Source organism: Cervus canadensis, chromosome 11 (assembly GCF_019320065.1).
Source record: "Cervus canadensis isolate Bull #8, Minnesota chromosome 11, ASM1932006v1, whole genome shotgun sequence".
NCBI classification, from domain to species: domain Eukaryota; kingdom Metazoa; phylum Chordata; class Mammalia; order Artiodactyla; family Cervidae; genus Cervus; species Cervus canadensis.
In genome coordinates this window covers 48,062,489-48,083,611 of record NC_057396.1, presented here as the reverse complement: position 1 = coordinate 48,083,611, position 21,123 = coordinate 48,062,489, and the positions used below count along the sequence as shown (strand labels likewise).

The window sequence follows — 21,123 nt, the reverse complement described above, 5'->3', positions numbered from 1 at the left end:
CCCATGGAGGAGGGGAGGTGGAGTGAGACGAGGTCAAGCTCAGAACTGTCCTCAGTGGTCACCCGGGGCCCCACCTTGTCCTCTAGCTCCCACCCCTGCCAGCAGCCTTGGCCCACCTTCAGCTCAAGAGTAGGCTTTAGAGCCAGGAAAGCTTCCAGGTGAGAGGGAGGGGTCCTTAGGGTCAGCCACATCAGACACACCCCTACCTGGTCCTCAGCTCCTCATCTCCCTCTTTTGGGAGGTGGCTTCAGGATCCCCCCAAGGGTCAAATGAAGGACTGGGGCCAGAGCCATTCCTTTTTCTTACCTTCCAGCAAGCAGGGAATTGGGGTGGTAGGTGTGGCCTGGAGGTGACCAGTGCTTACTACCCCAGGGGCCAGCACTGAGATGGGTGTCCACTACCTCACCTGGGAAGCCCAGACCCAGCCTCAGTCTCCACCCTCGCTGGCATCTGTATGTGCCTCATCCTAGAGACCGGAGGCGAGAGGGTGGGAGGGTCAGCCTCCCCTTTCACCCAGGGCACTGTCTCGTCCTCATCTGTGTGTCATCCAGGCCCTCGGTGAAGTGGGGTTGGTTGGCTCAGGGGGCAGCCAAGTCTAAGAAGCCACACCCTGGCAAGTAGGGACACCAAGCACCACGGTGGCCCCAGGGAACATTCCTTGGGTGCACTGGTGATGCCCACTGGTCCCCTACAACACTGTTCTAGACTCTGGAGCTCCAGATGATGCTGAACCTCTGATGCTCCAGAAAATTCCTCCTTATGTCCAGCCTGTATCCTTCCCTCCCCTCTTTGAGAGCAGGTCATGCTTTGTCTCCTGGATCCTCAGAGGTGCCCTCCCTTTCCTGCCCACCTGAGAAGCTGCAGAGAGAGAAGCCTGTGCTCTAGAGAGGTGAGAGGAAGGGAGAGATTGAACCTCCACTCGAGTCTGCCCAGCCTCCCCTCGGGGCAGGAGTTTTCTCCACAGCTGCCAGGCCGGGCCCTGCCATGGCTTCTGCCCCATGTGAAGTAAGGCTTCAGGCAGGCCCAGCGTGGCCACTGCCGTCTCCCAGGTGCAGCGAGCCTGAGCCTTCCCAGGGTGTCCCCTTCCACCACCACCACCCCCCACCTCAGGTTCCAACAGGCATCACTTCTTGGTTCTTCAGCCTCTCCTTGAGCCTCTTTCCCATTAGTGTTTAAATAAGTCTCCTTCCATCTTTAAAAACCATACCAAACACCAAAAAAACCTATAATTAACTAAAACCCCCCCTCCCTGAAGCCCGTACCTGTGGTTGGACTGCAGCTCTTCCTTACCCAAGGGGAGATGAGGCCAGATGACCTGTGAGGCCGCCTCTGGCCCCACTTCACCTGGTGCCCCACCTGCCAAACAGCAGACACTGCCAGGGGAGGGATGGCCTGGCCCACACACAGGGCCCGACACAGAACTATGCAGTGAGGCAGGCAACCTGGGAAGAGACACAGGACAAGAAGCTCCTCCTGACACTACTTTCCCACATTTTTATTATTCAACAAACAGATGGGTATGGAGACACAAGGATGGACAACAGCCAAGTTTCAATAAATAAGAGAAATGGGGACAGCCGTGGGCCCGTGCCTGCACAGCCCCACATAAATAACGAGACTGCTGAGCCAGAGTGGCGACGGAGGCGGGGCAGTCGCCCGCACTGCCCAGGCGAGGGGACAGACACCAACACCGCAGGGACACAAACCAGGGCCAGAGGCCCCTCTCCAGCCCTGTCACACACACCACTTTCCCTCCGAAGCGCCTGAGACCTTGGGGGTGGCTGGGGCTCTGCACCACAGTCCTGCCCAGGTCAAGTCTGTTTCTTCAGGTCCAATAAAAACAGCAGGGGCAGGGGCAGGCACATGCATTAGGCCCCTTATGTATGCAGAGCCACATTCAGGCAGCCCCGGGGGAGACTTGAAGGCAGAGGCCCTGAAGCAGCAAGAACGGGGTCAGATAAAGCTACTAGTGGGAGGGGCGGCGTGGAGTCGAGCTCTCCAGTCCCACGACCCAGCCCAGAATCTGCAAGGCAGGAAGACCCTGCGCACTGAGACGCTGCTACCCCCACTTCACAGTCAAAAGAACTGGGACCCAGTAATGGCCAGGGGCTTGCCCTAGATGAGAACCCAGAACTCAGCTCCCAGCCCAGGTCCTGTAAGGGACCTGTCAGAAAAAGAGGGAGCGGTCCCCCTACAGAGGCAAGGGGTGGGGCCAGGGGTGCCAGGGAGAGGGCCCCTCCCCACCACCAAGGCCCAGCCGCCCGGTGGAGCAGAGGTCAGGGCAGGGCACAGGCTCAGGGACCTGCGGGGAGGGAAATGGGCGGCAGGGACGGGAGAGGCCTCCGCCTGCTCCTGCACACGGCACCCGCCGGCCGGCCTGCCCGTCTCCTCACCGGGGTGGACACTCCCACCTCCAGGCCTTGGCGGTTTTGTCTGCTGGGCCTTCCTGGATCCTCACAGGCTCAGCTGCAGCTCCGCCTCCTCCAGGAAGCCTTCGGAACTGCCCAGGGCAGGGCTGCAGGGTCCTCAGACGGGACAGCCCCTCAGATGACCAGATTGCTCTCACTTAGCCGGACCACATAGCGGTTCTCCTGGGTACAGGGGTGAGGGGTCAGAGCTGTCAGGGGGCTTCTGGCTCCAAGAAAGCAGCCCCTGCCCAGCGCCCTCTGTATCCCCACCCCAGCCTGGTTGGCCAGGGGAGTGTCCCAGGTGCTGACAAGACATGTTCCCACTCAGTCCTCACCTCGGCCTTGTTCTCTGCTGGGGGCTTTGGCCACTTAGCTTGGCTTCCACCACTTCCCAGAAGTGCCCGCTGCTCACTGGGGAGGCCAGGTCGTGGGGAGTTGGGGAGCTCACCCCCTGAAGGCCCAGCCTCCGTGATGGTCTTCACTTCGGAGCCCACTGAACTCATGCGCTGCTCGGGAATTCGGGCCACGCGGAACCTGTGAGGAGCGGCGATGCCGTCTTGCCCCGTTAGAGGGGGATCCCCGGGTGTGGAGGGCGCAGCACCCGCCAGGGTGGCACAGCAAGTTCCTGGATCAGAGCCTGAGTCCCCCCGTGTCTTCCCACCCACTGCCAGGCTCCCAACTCTAGGCTGCGTGTGGCCAGGCTCTTAGGTGTTATGGGGGCCCCGGTGTTATTGGGGCGAGGACCCTGGCCACCCCCACTGCAAAGAGAGGCCCACTGAGGCCAGGAAGGGTGGGGCTGCCACCGAACTCGCTGTTCACGGATCGGCCTAAGGCCCTGCCTCCCCCACAGCCATCAGGCGTCACCTGCAGTCTCTGCCCTCCTCACCTGCCCACAGACAAGATGGTGATCTCGCCCTGGCGTCCGGCCTTGGCCCCAGTCTTGGGGGTCCTGGCTGGGTTGGGCAGGAGTCTGGGAGTGGGGGTTGTGGCAGCTGCGGCCTCAGGGGACAGCAGCACCTCGGGCCACTTCTTCTGGCTACAACGCGAGCAGCTGGGGCCCGAGAGTGAGGCCAGGCCCTGCACAGTGTGGAGGTGGTGGCGATGCGGGCAGACGTGCGGCATGCTGGGTGGGCCCGGTGGCAGCCTGTGGGGGACACAGGTGTGAGGGTCACCGGGGCGGGGCAGGCCCAGGAGACCCCGGGAGGTAGTGAAGGGGAATCGGGGTGACAGGAGGGGAGACGCACCCCAGGGGCGAGTCCCCGGGAGGCAGGCTGAGGACCTGTGGTCTGGGGCCCGCCTGCCCGCTCACCTGGGCAGAGGCCGGTGGCTGGTCTGCACCAGCTGTCGGCTGTGGTACTCCTTCAGCAGCTCCTCCAGCGCCGCTGCATTCTCTGTGGGCAGCTGTTATCAGAACCTGGCTCTGGGCAGCCCGGGAGAACCGGCAAAAAGCCCCTTACCCACTCACCCCTCCCCAGCCCGGGCTGTGTGCCTTTTCCTCCCCCGCTCACCAAGCAAGAAAGGGGGCAGCACCGTCAGCCACACTGGTCAGAGGGCCAGGCTGGCCTGAGGCGTCGCGGCGGGAGGGGCAGAGCAGCGCTCTGGGACAGGGGTGGGGTCAGACCTTCCTCCTCACCTTTCTTCTCTGTGATCAGGCGCACCAAGACCCCGATGGTGTCCTCATTGGCGTCCTCGGTCCGGTAGGCAGGGTTGATCCCTGGAGAAGAGAAAGAACCACCATGATTCTAGGGAAGAAGTGGGTGGAACACACCCCTGGCTCGCCGGCTACACCAAGGTTTGGCAGCAGGGGGCGCCGCAGGCCTGGGTGTGCGCGCCTACGGCCTCAGCTCTGGCTGAACTGTTACCACCTTCACCGCTCAGCACCGCAGCTCCCCGCACCCAGCAGCCCCAGGTGCTGAGTGGTTTCAGGGCCATCTGAACTCCACCATCCTGCACAGACTGTGTGGGGTGGGGGGCCAGCCTCTCCCAGGGCCTGCCCTCTCCTCAGCCTCAGGGAGCTGTGGGCGGCCTCTCTGCCCAGAACCCCCTCAGCCCCAGCGCACTGCCATTCTGGGCCTGTCACACCCTGCATACCGCCCTGTCTTCATAACTAACCGAGGGCCCAGACCTCAAGGGCAAGAGAATGGGCCATACAACCAATCCTGGGCCAGCAGCAGAGCTCCCAGGACTTGCACCCAGGCAGCAGCCAGCAAGTTAAAGGGAGTCCAGGCTAGGAAAACAAGTGCGGTTCCAGGCTAAATGGCCTGCCCAAAGTTCCCGTCCTGTCCCCCTCCTGACCCTGCGAAGTCAGGAGCTGGAAAGGGGACTGGCATGGGAGGCGCCATTCAATCTTGACTCGGCCACTATGTTCTGTGAACAGAACTGTGTGCATGTGGAGTCCCTGCCCTGCTGGCTCTCAGGGGACAGCATGGGGCGGTAAGGGAAAAAAGAAAAGGGCTCCAAGGCCCTAGGGGAGAGGCAGGAGGAACATATCTTTCCCTCTGGTTCCAGGGCTTGTAACTCAAACCACAGCCTGAAGCTGAAACCTGAGCCTCTCATGGTGCCTGTCCAGGTCAGCTGCCCTGCCAGCCCTTCAGGCCAGAGGCCAGAGGTCACCCTGAGTACCCAGGAGGCAGTCTAACCTTTGAACTACACACACAACTGCAGCCCCAAAGGGGTCCAGACTCCTCCAGCTGGGAGGGAATCCCGCTGCAGCCCCTTGACATCCTCTCTGCCTGCTGCCTGTTCTGCCCCAGTTGCCAGCTTGGACCATCTCAGCCTTCCTTCCACTTTATCAGTTTGCCCATGTGCTGCATCTCCAGGAAATTCTCCTGATCACCCTTCCAGGCCAAGTAGATTCCCTCAGGTGACCCCAAGCTGAGCTAGGCTGGGCCAATCTGGGCCCTCTGGCCTCCCCACCCAACCCCCGGCTGGGCCTCACCGCTGCCTCCGCCTCCGGGGCCAGGCCCGACCTCCTTCTGGGCCGTGCAGTGGTAGCCCTTCCGCTTGAGCAGGTTGCACACCAGGATGCCCAGCAGCCCCATGAGACAGAAGATGGGCACGATGGCGATCACTGCGTACTGGGCAGCCGTCTCCTCGGGGCTGCCCGCCCGCGTGCTGTTCCCAGGCTGCCGCGTCTCCCCTGCACCGCCGGCCCCTGCGGCCACCTCCACGCCACGTCGGGTCCGTCGCCCCCGTTCTGAGCACCATGGAGGACAGAGGCAGGACAGAGGCAGAGAGAGGCAGACACTCAGAGAGGCCCAGGGCTGAGTCACGGGGCAGGGGTAGGGTTTGCGGTACTGACATGTCCTCAGCCACCCACTGTCCACCACGCTGGGGAAGCCGAGGCCAGCTCATCCCCCTCCTTTTGGGCCATCTGACCATCAGGATGGCCAGACCCTGAGCCCCACATCTAGGCCAGAGGGGTAAACAAAAGGCAACGGTGCACACGTGCCTCTGCACAGGGACAGCAGATCTGCCTCTCCACAAGCCTGGCCCGTGAGGTAGTTTCCTCAGAAGGGGACCAACCCAACGGGTGAGAGGAGGTGCACGTGTGAGTGCGTATGCTCACACTTGTCCATGTGGGTCATTTTGAGGGGGAGAGGGAAGGACAGGAGACAGGTTGGGATGTGAGCCCCCAGCCGTGACAGCATCTGCTGGACAGTCTCTGCCCCTTAGAGACGGAGAGAGAAGAGACAGCCAGCCGACCAAGTGACCACGTCCTGCTGGATACCCTGGGCTAGGGGAGTGAGGATCCCACTGCCCCAGACAGTCACAGAGGGGCCTCGGGCTCAAGCTCGCCAGACCCCTTCCCACACCTGTCCCCACCAGGCTCGGCTCCCGTCTGCACTCACCGTAACAGCTGCGGGCGCCCAGAGGGGTCCGGGAGCATGGTTGACAGGGAACACCGGGGACCTCTGAAGGGGAAAACCACCTGCAGGGAGGGAAGATGTTACCAAAGCCCAAAAACCATCCTTCAGAGAGGCTGGACCATCCCCATGGGCACCCTCACTGCTCCTGACCCATCCCATTTCACACATGCGAAGTCTGAGGCCCACTCAAGGGAGGAGTGAGGCTGAGACCCCAGGATCTCAAGTCCTGGGTGAACCCCCTCGCTCCGCCCCACGGCTCACCCAGGCTGGCAGTCTCCACACAGCGCGTCCTGAATTGCCGTGCCCACCTGGGCCTCGAGCCTCCCTCGAGGGCTGCAGCGTGAGTGGGGCTGGCACGGGCGAGAGCCCCAGGAGGCTGAGAAGGTGCCTGGGGGGCAGGACCTGCACAATGGGACCTGCCCTGGTTCCTGCAGGAGGCAAAGAGTGAGGACAGAGCCAGGAGCCGGGTCTGGGGTCCCGGCCCCGGCCCTCGACAGCCTTCCCAGGAGAGGCCGATGGGCAGGGCGGGCTCACCAGGTTGGGCTCCTTCCCGGGTGGGCACGGCCGAGGGGCTGTTGATGCGGCAGTGGCCAGAGGCCAGGACAGCAGCTGGAAGAACAGAGGGCAGGACACACTCAGGGGGCGGAGAGCACTGGGACGTGGCAGCACCGGGCCCACCGCCCCACCGCCCCGGGCACAAGGACCTCAGGTTACTGGGCTGCCCCCGGGCCCCAGGGACACTCTCTAGCTGCAATCCCTTGTGCTGCAAGTCCAATCTGCCTGTCTCAGTCCTGCTGCATCGCCACTGCCCAGGCAAGGAGGGAACCACATCTGCTTCTGGAAAGTGCCGGAAAGCCCCCGACAGGGCCAGGTCAGGCTCTCGAGCCCTTGGGTCTTTGAGTCACACCCTTTAAGCTAATCTGGACAATGAGGAGGACATTCTTCCGAATTCCTCAAGTTCCGTCCCACTTCCTGCTTGCTGCCTTGGCCCCCACATCACAGCTGAAAATGTCATTAACCAGCTTCATTTCATCATCCCTGGAGCTGAGTCTACAGGTGGTGCTTCTGGGCCCTTGGCCGAGGCTCTGGGACCATATCCTCCTCTGTGACCTCCCTGCCACGCAAGGCTGGCCCGTTCACAGCCTGGCACCCACACAGATCCCAAGGGAAGGATCTTCTCAATTTGCGTCCCACCCATTCCTCTTGGAGCGCCCTCTTTTCCCATTCCAGGTGTGAACTATCTGCCCTGAATCCCCCTCCTCCAGTCTGCTGATAGGGCCCCTGCTTGCGACGGGTGCAGAGTAGAGCCGGCTGCCCTGAAGGGCAGAGGGATGTCACATGGGGGCGTGAGGGACCTCCTCAGGCTCCAGACCGAGTTCCAGCACGTGCCGAGCACTGGGAGGCCAGGGGCACCAGGAAAGGCGCGGCCAGACTGTCTCTGCTCCTCAAAGGAAGGGCTGCGTAACCGACCCCAGCACCCACCACGGCACGAGGCTCCTGAGGGCTCAGTCCCATCCCCACTCACCACGAGGAGACAGGACAGGGGCCAGGGCGGCGGGCTCAGCTTCATCCTCAGGCCCCGGCGGGTGGAGACAGAACAGAGGCAGCTGCTGTCCTCCCGGTGTGTGTTCCCAGACAGGGCTGGAAGGGAGCGAAGGTGGGGAGATGGTGCTGCGCAGGCAGAAGGCTGGGGCAGCCTCCCAGGGCAGCATGGGCTTGGGGGGCTTCCCGGGGGAGGAGGGCTTCCAGCCTCTTCCATGAACAGCCAGCTGCCCCAGGCCAAGCAGGGAAGCGTGGGAGGAAGGGACCGACAGCTTCAGGCATGAGTGGGAGGAAGGAGGCGGCTGGCAGCGCCCCCACGCCCAGCCTCTCCACTCGCATCCTCAGCTCTCAGGGCTCCCGCCTCTCAGAACTGCGGGGCCGCGAGCACGCCCGCCTCTCCTGCTTGCCTGCCTTCACTCTGGCTGTTTTTGCTCCAAGGAAGGCCTGCTCCGTCACACTTCAAAGCCCAACACCAAGGCCTCTCCTGCTGGAGGCCCCTCTAGACTTCCTTTTCGCCTAAGTGCCTGCCTGTGGCCTCCCCCAGCCAGACTCCATCACAGCCCCGGTCCCCCTGCGGGCCCCACAGTCCACACTCGGCCGGCTTCTCCAGAGCGCCGGGCCTGCACCTCAGAGCCCTGGGCAGACCTGCAGGGACGGGGGACGGGGTGGTCGCGGCAGCCCACATGCAAGCCTTCCGTCTTCCCCCAGGCACCTACTGTGTGCTGGGCACTGCCCGCAGCATGGGCAAGGGTACGAACAAGACAGACACTGCCCCTGTCCTCAGGCAGCTCACAGCCCAGGAAGACCTACGAGCAACAGATCAAGCGTGCCGGGTGGAGGGCAGGGCTGAGACAAGTATGGCACGCGGGGCGTGGAGCGTGACGGGCACTGGCCTCGCCAGGAGGAAAGTCTTCAGCCAGCAGACAAGGCTGAGGAGCAAGGAGGAGGATTTGGCTTAGACAACAAACGGGACAGCGGCAGAGCCAGGGAGTCCCGTGACGTCCGCGCGGGAGGCTGCGCTTCAGGCTCGGGAGGGAAGGAGGGTCTCGGGCAGCCGGAGACCCCCGCGGGGCAGCCTGGAACAGCCAAGCCCAGAGCCTGGAGGGGCCCCCCTGGAGCCTCGGAGTCTGATGGGCTGCCTGGCAGCAGAAGCACTGCCCGCAGTAAAGCCCAGGTCACAGGAGAGCCCCTCGGCCTACGAGCACCCGGGACTTCCCACGCGAAGGAGGAGGCGGGGAAACTGATCCAGCTGCGCCGTGGGCCTGGCCTGGCACAGACCTTATGGGACCAGAGGTTTGAGTTACACCATCCTCGGGACTCTCCAGGTCACTGGCGGCGGCTCTCAGCCCAAGGCCAGCTCAAGGGAAAACCCAGGACAGAAGGTCCGGCCGCGGAGCAGAGTGAAGGCTGCACCCTGGCCGTCAGCGCCTGACAGGGGCATCCTCTGACCCCCCCTCACTGGTGCCTCCTCCAGCGTGGTGACACGTGTCCCTGTCCCCTACCCAGGCCCCGCTCCCCTGCAAGCCCATCGCTCCATGGCTCCCTCCTTTGTTCGTCCCAGAGCTCACCCACAGCCGACCCCGAGTCCCAAGGCCTCGAGGCCAGCCCCGCAGCCTCGTCAAGCCCCAGCGCCCCTCCGTGACCCCAGGGTGGGCCCAGAGCGCTGGGGCAGGCGTGGACAGTAAGAGGCTGGTTGGCCACAGAGGAGCGCTCCCCTCACCCCCGGCCCGAGTCCCACCCTGTCACTGGCACCTGCTGGGTGACCTGAGCCCGCGGGCAGGAGCTGTGCAGCTGCTGACCTCCAGACGGACGGGGAGCTCTGACCTCGAGACTTCCAAGAGGAAAGTGGGGTCCAAGGGCCCAGACTCAAAGCCAGCAAGGGCCCACTCTGGCACATTCACAGACACTCGCTGCCTCGCGCCTGACGCCTTCTAATTATGTGCCTTCTAATTACCCCAAACCAGCACTTACTCCAGTCTGACGGCCTAAGTCTCTGCTTACTAGCAGCTCCCCAGGCCCCCACACTCAGCCTGAGCCCCCAGGGGACCTGTCCAGTCAGGCTGCTGGCCGCCACCCAGAACCCCGCTGCACACGTGGACACCTGCTGCCCCGACTCCCCTCTGAGCTTTCTCCCCACCAGGCCTCCAGCACCTACGCTGGGAGCCCTGGAACCCTGATTGAAAAGCAAGTTCCTATCAAGCCTTGGGAAGCCTCCACCCCCCACCCTGCCTTCCCGTAGGCCGGGCAATCAGGGACCTTCCAAAGCCCAGCACCTCGGGGCACCTCCCGAGGGCTTCCTGGGGGATGGGGGGCTGTCAGAGACGGGCGGACGGAGGCCCTGAGGAGGGTGGTGGTGTGGTGGTCCTCTCTGGCCCCAGGGCTCCTGGCAGAGGCGAACCACGCTCAGGGCCCTGGGGGCACAAAAGGAAGTTAGCTTAGAGGCCACCCCTCCCAGAAAGCCAGCCTGGCGCCTGTTCCCACAGTCACCAGCTCCCTGTGGGACCTGAACCCCTGGGTGAAGCTTCACCTCGCTGGGCCTCAGTTTCCTCATCTGCAAGTGGGAGCTGTTTGTCCCCCAGAGCAAGGCTGTCACGAGGTTTACGTGAGGTAACCTGACGTGGGTCCTGTGACTTCCTCCCATCACCCCTCTTTCCCTCTGCACCTCCCACCAGGGTTTGTAATTATTTGTTTGCTTGCTTGTTTATTGTTTGCCCCCCCACCAGACAGCCGCGAGGGCAGGAATGTCTGTCTCGTTCACCACAACACCCTCCCCCAGCCAGCGTCTAGAGCAGGAGGCCCCCATGAAACACGGGGATATTGGCAGGTCAGGGGGAGAGGGTTCCTCACACACGGCCCGTCCCCACCCTCTTAAAAAGGCCCAAACAATTAGGACCAGAAATTCCCTGGAAGAAAGCCAAGGAGGAAAGCTGCAACCAGGGCCCCTCACAGGAGGTGCCGGAGCTCCAGGGCAGCGTAGCTCTGGAGGCCTCAGAGAAAGAGGAAGCTGTGTCCCCACCCTGCCTCCTCAGGCCTCAGCAGCTTCCCCTTTCCCAGAATTGAAGCTCATGGAGGGCGCCCCGCCTCCGTCATTCACTCGCCGGCCTCCCCCGCCTCCACGAGGCTCCTCTGACAGCCCCCCCTCCCCCGCCTCGGCCCCCCAGTGGCCTCCAGCACAGCCCTACCTGCAGCTCAGGTGTCTCAACACCCAGGTCTGGGCCCTGTCCTTCCCCACAGCTCCAGCCACTCTGAGCTACCTTCTGGCCCCACACCTGCCTCTCTCACTGGCGCTGGGACCTGCTGCTTCCTCTGCCCGGAAACCTCTCCCATCACCTGACACCCACCCTTCAGAGCTTAGCTGGAAGCTGCTTCCCCCTGCAAGCCCCCAACCACCACCACCTGTGCGTTTGTCCCCCGGGTGTGACCATCCTGTTAACCCCGCCCTTCCCCACTGCCGGGCTGCCCGCCCCCCCCATGCCCGGCACCCAGCACCTGAAGAGGTGTGTGCCAAACCAGGGGCTCAGGAGAGGTGCTCAGGAGCGGGGCCAGCTTCTCCCAGGGTCAAGGGGGCCAGAGCGCAGGCCAACGGCGAAGGGGCCCAGCGGGTGGGATTGGGCTGCGGGCACTGAACCCAGATTTGAACCTCCTGCCTAACTTGGGGAGTACCAGACTTCTTGTTCCGCTCTTCACTGACACTGTGGCTGTGGACCCCACCCCCGCTCCCCATCTCTCAGAGGGCTGTTGTGAGAACAAGAGGAGAAAATTCACATTAAACACTCAGCACTGGGCTTCCCAGGGGGCGCCAGTAGTTAGGATGCCCGCAGACAGACTCCTGCAGGGGACACGGGTTCGATCCTGGTCCGGGAAGATTCCACGTGCCGTGAAGCAACCAAGCCCGTGTGCCGCAGCCCCTGAGCTGAGGCTCGAGAGCCAGCAGTCCGCAACCAGCACCACGGCCCCCGAAGCCCGTGCGCCTAGAGCCTGTGCTCCACAACGGGACAGGCCACCGCAACCAGAAGCCCGCGCCCCACAGCGAAGAGTGGCCCCTGCTCGCCACAACTAGAGAAAGCCCACGTATAGCAACGAAGACCCAGCACAGCCAAACACTAATAAATAAATAAATCCTCTTAAAAAAGTACTCAGCACAGAGTGACGTGGAACAAGCTCTCAGTAAGCATTCACCACGCCTGTTTCCGGCGTACACTGAGGAGGGGATACAGCACACACCTGATGTGTGAGGTGCAAATGAGCTGCTCTTCCCTTCGTGTACAACGCTTGGGGAGCGGGGCTGGGGGGGGGGCACAGGAAGGGAGAGGAGAGGTTGGTGGGCAGAGCCCAGGTCACACCAAGCCCAGGCTGCGAGCCGAGAAGCCTGCGTTGTCCCCAACCCAGGGCCTACCGGAGCCTTGAAGGGTGAGCAGGGGAGCGAGGCATGGAACAACTCACGGCTCAGAGGGTGTGCTGGGCTGCCGGCCAAGTGAGGCAGGGCTGGAGACGGAGGTGGGAGGTAGGTTCCCACCTGGAGCAGGGGGTGGGAGGCAGGCATTTGTTTCCTGGCCAGTGGCTTCATGGCCTGTGGACCTCCTGCAGCCTCCAGAGGCTAGGGCTGCCTGGAAATACAGCTGGACACAGGCCTCTCTCAGCAATGGCTGCACCCAAGCAGGAAGACAAAGGCCTCCCACCGACAGAGAAATCCAGGTTAGCAAGGAGCCCAGTGGTTCCCTGGCAACTGGGGCTGAAGTAGGGCAGTGCCCACAGCTAGACGCTGTCTCCTTTCCATCCTCCGCCTTCACAGGGAAGGTGAGAGACCCTCATTCCCTCGGGCCAGGCCATCGTCCCGGGGTTGCCTCCACTCCTCACAGGAGAGGAGAGCATGCCTCTTTCATCCCTGGGGAAACTGAGGCTGCAGGAGGTCACCTGTATGGGTCACCCCACCCAGCCAGGGAGTGGTAAGGCAGAGATGCAGGCCAGGTACCTACATCTCTCTGGCCCCTCCTCCCCGGGAGCCTGGCCCAGGGCCCAGTATACGGCAGATGTTCTGGGGCTTTGCCAACCTAGCGGCAGAGGCTAGGGAGCTGGCAGCACACAGGAGGCGGTTCAACTGAAAGCCTATCATGAAGCACCCAGGAGGGCCCCTGGCAAGGAGGCACTGCTCCAGGGGGGGCCTCTCAGCTTTCCTGCACAGACTCGCCTACTGCCCTGTCTACACCAGCTCCAGGAGGAAAAGCCACTGGGACCTGTGGGAAGCAGGAAGCCCAGGAAAGCCTGGGGATCCCAGGGCGAGGAAGAGCCCAGGGAGGAGGCCAGCTCCTCAGGACTGATGAAGGGGCCACTCAGTGAGAAGGGCGCCCCCATCTCCACCCCCACCCCAGCCTCAGGCAGCCAAGCTCTCCCAGGTCACAACCCTGGGGTGAGGACGCCAGGCAATGCAGACTCCCCAATCCTGCCCCAGCGCCCACCAGGCAGCAGCTGCACCCCAGCCCGCCCCCAGGCCTGCCCTTGGGAGGCTCAGGGGCTGGGGGTGGGGGTGGTTAATTGGCTCTTGAGGATAAGAAAAGGGCTGAGACAGCCAGACAGGGCCCACCCGCCCCTCCCAGTCTGAGTGCAGAAGCAATCCCTGCCCCTCCCTGGGCTGAGCCTGGGGCCCAAACAAGGCAGTCATCTCTGAAGCAGAGCTGGGGCTCCCCTGCGCCCTACTAAGGACCTATTACATGCCCATTCCCGTACCAGGAAGACCCTGATGCTGGGAAAGATTGAAGACAGGAGGAGAAGGGGACGACAGAGGATGAGATGGTTGGATGGCATCACCGACTCAACGGACATGAGTTTAGTAAACTCAGGGAGTTGGTGATGGACAGGGAGGCCTGGCGTGCTGCAGTCCATGGGGTCGCAAAGAGTCAGACACAACTGAGCGACTGAACTGACTGACTGACATGCCCGTTCCTTCACCAGGCCTCCAAGACAGGGCTCCAGCTTCACAAATGAGGAAACCGCAGGGCAGACAGGCCGAGTAGTACCCCGTCACCACCTGGTCTCCAAGGAGACAGGTCTCCCTGAGAGGAGTGGAGACAGGGGGCAGGCAGCCCCTGCTCTTGCCGCCCCAGTCCTGGCATTCCCCTGCTCCCAAGCGCTCTGCTCCAGCCCAGCCCCTGAGCATTCCTGCAGGGACGACGTACCTGTTCCCAAGAGAGGATGGCAAAGCGCGAGGAGGACAGCCCCCTGCCCACCAGCTCTCGCCACTGCCGCCCTCTCCTCTGAGAGGCCACCCCTGCCTCCTGCCCAGGTTGCGCGTCTGTACCAATCACTACTGTCCCAGGACGGCCTGCAGTTCTCAGCACAGGCCCTGCCCTGTCACCCTGACCAGGCTGACTCGGGCGAGGCTTCGAGAACCGAGGGGAGACCACAGGCCCAACCAGCCCTGTCCTCCAGCTTCTCCAGACTCAAGGGGCTGGAGGAAAGAGACTCCCTGCCCCCAGCAATCCCAGTCAGGCCTGAACAAAGCCTGAGGATGGAGGTCACGGGAGGCTGGGCCCAGAGCAGTCACACCTGGGTTCAAGCTCTAGCTCATCGCTTAGGAGCTCTGTGACCTTGGGCAATTACTCTTCCTGAGTTCCACGGTCTTCCCCTGCAAACAGGGGTTCTGGTCCCTGTCTCCAGGGATGCTGAGGGGATAACTGGAGCCACTGTGGGTAGTGCTGACCAGGCCTCTCCTGAGTACCAGTTCTCAACAGCCCACACGAGCCAGAGGAGGAGCCAAGCTCAGGACAGAGCGGCGTCCAACTGAGGTCACCCAGTGACTCGGGAGCAGGAGAGCTTGGGGAGCCTGACATCAGTCCCAACAGCATGGGTGACGAGTCTCAGACTCCCCAGGTGGACTCTGGGTGCCCATTTCCCAGCTGTTACACAGGCCTGTGTCCACCTGTTCCCACACCAAGTGAAGTCACAGTAAGGAAGGAGAGGAGTGCTGAGTAGTCACGACCCAGCCCTACATCTCCGAGCCGGTTTCCTCTGTAATTTGGGACAACTGTGCCTGTCCAGCTGACCTCTTGGCATGGCTGGAGGATCCACGGTTCATCAGGGAACAGTGGCTCTTCTTACGATCAGGCCTCAGCCCAGGTGCCCCCTCCTGCAGGAAGCCTTCCCAGCCTCCCCACCCCTCTCCTGGCCCCCTCAGCCATCACTGGTCATGTCTCCATCAGGGAGGAAGGCAGCAGGTGATCCAGGAGGTGGGGCACGGCTCCATCCCCGTGCTCATCGCTCCTTCTCACCGTGAGGGTGTGAGGTCCAAGTCAGGTGTCTCCTTCTGGAAGCCCTCCTTCCGTCTCTCTTACCCACACACTCAGACCCTGCCTCTATCAGCTACAGAAAACCCCTCCATCCCGCTCTTGTGCACACGTTCATGGCCACACGGGCAGCTTATATACAGAGCCCTCATCTTTCCCAGGGAGGCCCGAGAAAGAGCTCTGGTCTTCCAGCAAGCAGACCTGGGTTAGGATCCCAGTGACACTGGAATCCTGAACATCCCTTCCCTGGTCTGGACCTTCTTTTCCAGGTTGGTACCTGGAGGGTCCTGCCCAGGGCTGAACATATATACACAGCTGGGATGCAGCACGGACTCCACATCTTCCCTGCCACCCCATCCCCAGCTGGGTGCTAAGCTCTGCCAGAGATCACATTCCAGCACCCCCAATCCTGAGTGGGGGACCCTGCTGGCTGCTCTCCAGCAAAACTCCTCTCCCTCTGGTCCACCCTCACTGCCTACCTGGCAGAAGGGCTGCCCCACGGGAGGGAGTGGGCCTTGCCCAGCCAGGCCAGGGGCTGGGCAGCAGCACTGCCACGCCCTGCTCCCCTTACAGGTAGCCAGCCTGGTCCTTCTTTGAAAACCTACACCAGAGTTGTCAGACAACCCTCAGCTCTGTCTGGCGGAGATGGGGCTGGGGGTTGGGTGGGAACGGGAGTGCCAGACTCCAGCACCAGCCGCTGTGTGACTCAAACTCGGACTGGACCCCCTCTGCCCTCGGAGTCTGGGCTCCCCAGAGCAGCTTGGGGAGCAAGGGAACATGTTGTCAGCGCCGCTGTCAGGACCCAGGGCCTCAGCGGGGAGCTTCCTCTGCTGGCCCGGGATGAGACCCTTGCCTGAGGAGCCCACAGCAAGCACCAGACTCGCCCCTACACACAGGGGTAGCCTTGAGGATTCACCCCTAACCCCCAGCACACACCTGGGAGCACTGAAAACCCTGGGACAAACCTCCCTGTGTATCTTGGCACACAGTAGGCCCTCAGCCTACAGTGGCTACCATTCCTTCCTGCCTGGCCAACACAGATATGACCACGGGAGAAGAGAGGATAAGGGCCAGGCTGGCCCCACCCAGCTGGGCGTGCAGTGCCGATGAGGATCCAACCCTGGACCTATTCCTAGAAGCGAGAAGGGGGGCAGGTAGCACGTGGACCACACAATGAAGAAGGACTAACATTGGGCTGGGAGGGTTCCTGGGAGAGGGGGTGGGGGTGGGGCTGTACCCTGAATGATCAGGAGAGTTCTAGAAAGGGGAGCCAGCAGAAGGAAAGGCAGAGCACAACCACAGCATCTGGTGGAGAGAGATAAGGCTGAAGATGTAAAGTTCAAAAAGGTCCTGGAAAGAAAACCTCAATGACAAGGTGATGAGTCTGGACTGTAAATTGTTGGCCAAAAGTACAGGTTGCCCTAGGGAGGCCACTCTGGCGGTGGGCAGGGATGGGGACTGGAAATGGAGGCAGAGAGGCCAGTACAAGAGTCCGGGCAAGGGCAGCAAGGCCAGAGCTGGAACATAAGAGGCGCCCTGGTTTTGCGAAGGCATGTCTTGGGCCTGCTCCCAGTCCTGGGCCACGTCCAGCCTGCTGGGGAACATGTGGCAGGACAGAAGGTAGGTCCCCTGCCTGAAGGGTGAGAGCCAGAGCACCAGGGTGGTGGGGGCCTTGGGTAAATTCCAGCAGTTCTCAGAACCTCAGTCTCTCCCGCTTGTACAATGAGGCTGACCCTGTGAGCAGTGGCTGCGGGCTGAAAGCTTCCCCTCCTTGGCCAGAAACAGGCACCTCCCTCCAGCAACTGTTGCACCAATCCCAACTGGGGCCCCACTGGAAACCCAGCCTGGCCCCACCATCCCTGTCATTCATGGCGCCCAAGTTCCCAGAAAAGTTTGGCTTGGGCAGGGCACAGGGTGGGGCCGGGACCAGAAGAGGAGGTTAACTCTTGCTTAACCCTTCCCCTCGCCCTCCCCTTCCTAGGCCCTGAGCTATTTCCACCTCTTCGCTGGGGATGGAAATAACCCAGGCTCAGTCCCAAGAGACCAAGACAGCTATTCTGATCAGCCCCAAGAAGCACAACTCCAGTCATTCCAGAGAGGACAGAGGGACACCCTGATCCCCAGCTCTAGCTCTCAGCCACACAGCAGCAGGGGTCTCTGGGAAGAATGTGGACGCTGAGGCCCGGAAAGTGTAGGCACAAGCTCAAGGTCACTCCCGGCCTGTCCCCCAACTCCTGCAGCATGTGGGTGGTTTGGGAACAACTCTGGATAGGGACATAGGTCCTCACAGGTATGGTGAAGGTCAAGTGGGACTCCAATTCTCCTGCCACTCTTGGAGCCTGGGCTATGCTGCTGACACCCAACACTCCTCAGAATATACAAACACTCCTCAAGAGCTATACAGACTCTTCCCAAACCAGTTACAGGCTCTAGAAGGCAGGAGACAGGCCTTTCTGGTGACCTCTGGCTAGGGACTGAGAGCTAGTGGGAGGGAAGACGGGGAGGAACAGAAAGGCGACATAATCTACACACCCATAATATTTTAGACATGTATGCAAATACACACCATACCCAGAACTCGCAATGGCATATACCCTGCCAAGGCCACATCGCCAGCCCAGGTTGAGAGAAGGAAGCCCAGATGAGCCATAAGCAGCTTATTATGAAGGGAAGTGGCCCTCACCAAACATCTCACAGGGCTTCAGGAGCAGGAGACCTGAATCCCAGTCCCGGCACTGACCTGACTCTGCGTGACCTTGGGGAAGTCACTTTGCTTCTCTAAGGCTGTTTCCTTCTCTGGAAAAGTCACCGCATCTCAGAACCACTGTGAGGATTCACCAAGAGCACACCATAAACTGTTCTGCATGGCATGTGGAACCCTCGCCCCCACTCAGAATACAATGAATGTTTTCAAAGGGTGATAGCAGACGAGAGAACTTCCAGATCCCTCAGCAGGTGCCCCTTCACCTCTCCTAATTTCCATTTCACTTTGCAAGAACCTAAAAGATCCTCTTGTGGGGGAGGGGGCCTCAGGAGGGTCTAGACCAGATGGTGAAGAGGCCCTGTTCCAGCTCTCCAAATCAGAGACCACTCACGGGGACCCTGCCTCCTCTCCCCGCCACGAAGGGAACTGAAGAAAGGAGACAGGGCCAGAGAAGTCCATGTCTACTGTTCAGAATTTTCAGCTTTGTTTGAGGAGGTGTGCTTCCAATCCTGTCACCACACCTGGGTGCAACCCCTGAGCCACTTTGTCCCTAGCAGACAGCCTGTCCCCCATCCCCCACTGCAGTCTTTCTGCCTAAGGGAGGTAGGGGAGAACAGAGACAGTTGACCCAAAAACAATAGAGGATCCCAAAGTGATGATTCACAGTCTGTTCACAGCCCAGCACCTCACTGTGCAGACAGGGAGACTGAGGCCCGGTGAGGGTGGGACCTCAGAGCAAGACTATGCCTGGGCCCAGTGGGAATACAGGTTACCCGGGGGCAGAGCTTTGCCAGGCCTCCCAGACTCTGTGTGTGTGTGTGTGTGTGTGTGTCTGTGTGTGTGTGTGTCTGTGTGTGTGTGTGTAAGACAGAAGGGTGGAGCCTGAGGCTACCTCAGGGGCCCTCTGCTGCTGCCAGACTTGGCACCCCAGGAGATGCCACTCAGCCTTAGCCTCACTCCTTCTGCCAGGTCAAGTCACTCAGGACACAACCCCCTCACTAAACTGAGCTCCTGAGGGGGTGCCCTCTTGGGGACAGTCCTGGAGAGACTCTTGTCCCCTCCCTTGAGCCCCCCCTCCTTCCAGACCCCAATCTGCTAGCAGGTGTTTTGAGGTCCCTCCTTTCCACCGTGTACTCATCTCCCCGAGGTGCAGACGCGCACACAGCACAACCTGACCCCACAGCACACTATGCTTCAGGGGCTGGTTCTCACAATCACCCGGGCCTCTCTCCCTCTATTCCACGCTCACCCACGTTAATGAGGGCCCTGGCCCTGCCCTGCTCACGCCCCAGGCCACACACACACACACACACACACACACACTCAGTGACCCCAGTGACCCGGGGTCTCACTCACAGCAGGCGAGGGGTCACAGTCACCCGCAGTGACCCGGGGTGTCTCACACACAATCACACGCACACACTCTGCCTGTCACAGACACACAGAGCCCCTCTGTGTCTCCCGCTCGGCCCGGCGTCACCGCCCAGTGTCCCGGCCACACGTTCGCCCCGGCTGGGCCGCCCCACGCGCCGTGTCGCCCACAGTCACGGGCTGACACCGCTCAGAACCCCCTCCGGCCGCTCCGCGCCGCAGCCGCACTGAGGTGCCGCGGTCCAAGTTTCCCGGGCCGGGGGCGTTTCCGCGGCCCGCTCGCTCCTCAAACTGCAAGTCCCGCCGCCGCTTCCCCACCGCGCACAGCCGGGCCTGGAGCCGCGGCCGAAGGACGCGCAGATCCCCGGGCAGCGGGGCTCAGAGACAAAAAGACGCGGGGGCGGGGGGGCGCGGGGCCCGGGCTGCGGCATCCGCCGCGCCGGCGAACTTCCTCAGAGACGCGGGGAGGCAGGGGGCGCCGCTCGGCTTCGCATCCCTCTGGCCCCTACCGCGGGGAACGGACTCCGGGCTGGGGCTCCGCGCGACCTCCTTACCTGGCCGCTCCCTCCAGCAGCCCAGCTCCCGGGTCGACGCGGTGCCCGGGCCCGTATCGGTGAGCGCCCGGGCGGCAGCGCAAGCTGCGCGCCTTTTGAATGAATCGCCACCCGGGCCTGGAAGACGCACGGCCCCGCCTCCGCGCGTCACGGCCGCCGGCCCCGCCCCCGACGTCAGAGCCCGGCCCGCGACCCCCGCCCCTGGAGGCTGCCTTGGGGCGAGAAGGCGCTCTGCGGCCCGGCCGTGCTGCTCTGTGTCGCCATCTCTCGTGTCCCGTAGGAACTGCATGGGCTGTGCCAGACCAGCCCCTTCTGGGGTCAGCCCCATCTGGGCTCCAAACCAAGAAAGGAGTTGCAAGATAAACTGGAGACTTGGATGCTACTCTGAGACCTGTCATCATTGCCAGTGCAAACGGGGCCACCGCTGCTCCTCACTGGGTCTCGTTTTCCTCCTGGAAATTGGCAGCCAGGGTGAACGACCTCACTTTGTCTTGTTGAGGAGGCCCAGGCCCGCCTCCAGACACCCCACCCATTTGGTGAGAAAAGGCCTGGTGAAAGTTAATCTATAGTGGAGGCCCACTGTGTAGGCTTCTGCCATTCTTCAGGGCCCAGCCCGAATCTCCTTCCTCCAGGAGGCCTTTCCTGTCTCCACCCCACTACCCTCAGCCGGGACTAACTATCCCGGATAGTTAGTCCCTCCTTCTAGCAGGACAGGTGATACACTGCTTGCTTTCTGTTTCCTACCACCAGCCGTCCCACCCTGCAGATTGCCAACCTCAACCACTGCGTGTCCAGCAGGGGGACACTGATTGTATTGTATTTCCAGCTCTGTGAATCGTGCCCCTTGGAGCTGTGCCTTATGGTGGGCCAGAACTGAATGCAGCAGCTCAGGGGCCAAGGTTCCCCCCACTCAGTACAATTCAGGGGTCATCAGAGGCCCTCCCAGGACAGCAGGGCTGGATCGGGATGCAGACAGTAGGGAGGGCCTTGTGCTGGGAGCAGAGGCCTGGCGGGAATTAGGATAATCACAGCTCATGGCAGAGGTGGAGGAAGGGAAATTAGTTGTTAGGGGTAGATTGTGAGGGGAGGTGGAGAATTCTAAATAAATTGAGTCAGAGAATCTGAGCCATGGGGTGAGGGGGTGGAAAAGGTCAGGTCCCCAGGGTCCAGGAGATCCAAGGAGGAGAACTGGACACTTGCAGAGGGAGGGGGGCAGGGAAAGAGTTTCCATTTCCTTGGGCCAAGCCCAGGATGTGGGGGAAGGGCAGAAGAGGCTCTAGATGACTGATGTTAGGATCATAGCCCCAGCCAGGCCCCTCGCATGACTACAGAGACCCCCAGGGCTAGATCAGGGGTGGTCCCAGGGTCACATATCCCACATCCGAGCCCACAGAG

General features: G+C 62.0%; 1 protein-coding gene across 1 annotated transcript; it reads right to left on the bottom strand.

The window, feature by feature from the left end:
* Positions 1–1,471: 1,471 nt before the first annotated feature.
* Positions 1,472–20,125, bottom strand: RELT (RELT TNF receptor). Its single transcript, XM_043482488.1, has 11 exons — positions 19,729–20,125; positions 7,803–7,918; positions 6,812–6,886; positions 6,539–6,705; positions 6,260–6,339; positions 5,347–5,604; positions 4,042–4,122; positions 3,718–3,799; positions 3,295–3,552; positions 2,744–2,942; positions 1,472–2,591 (listed from the first exon to the last, which is right to left on the bottom strand). Exons 1-11 carry the CDS (start codon positions 20,054–20,056, stop codon positions 2,544–2,546), a joined length of 1,692 nt encoding a protein of 563 aa, XP_043338423.1. The 5' UTR covers positions 20,057–20,125; the 3' UTR covers positions 1,472–2,543.
* Between the last annotated feature and the right edge of the window lie 998 nt (positions 20,126–21,123).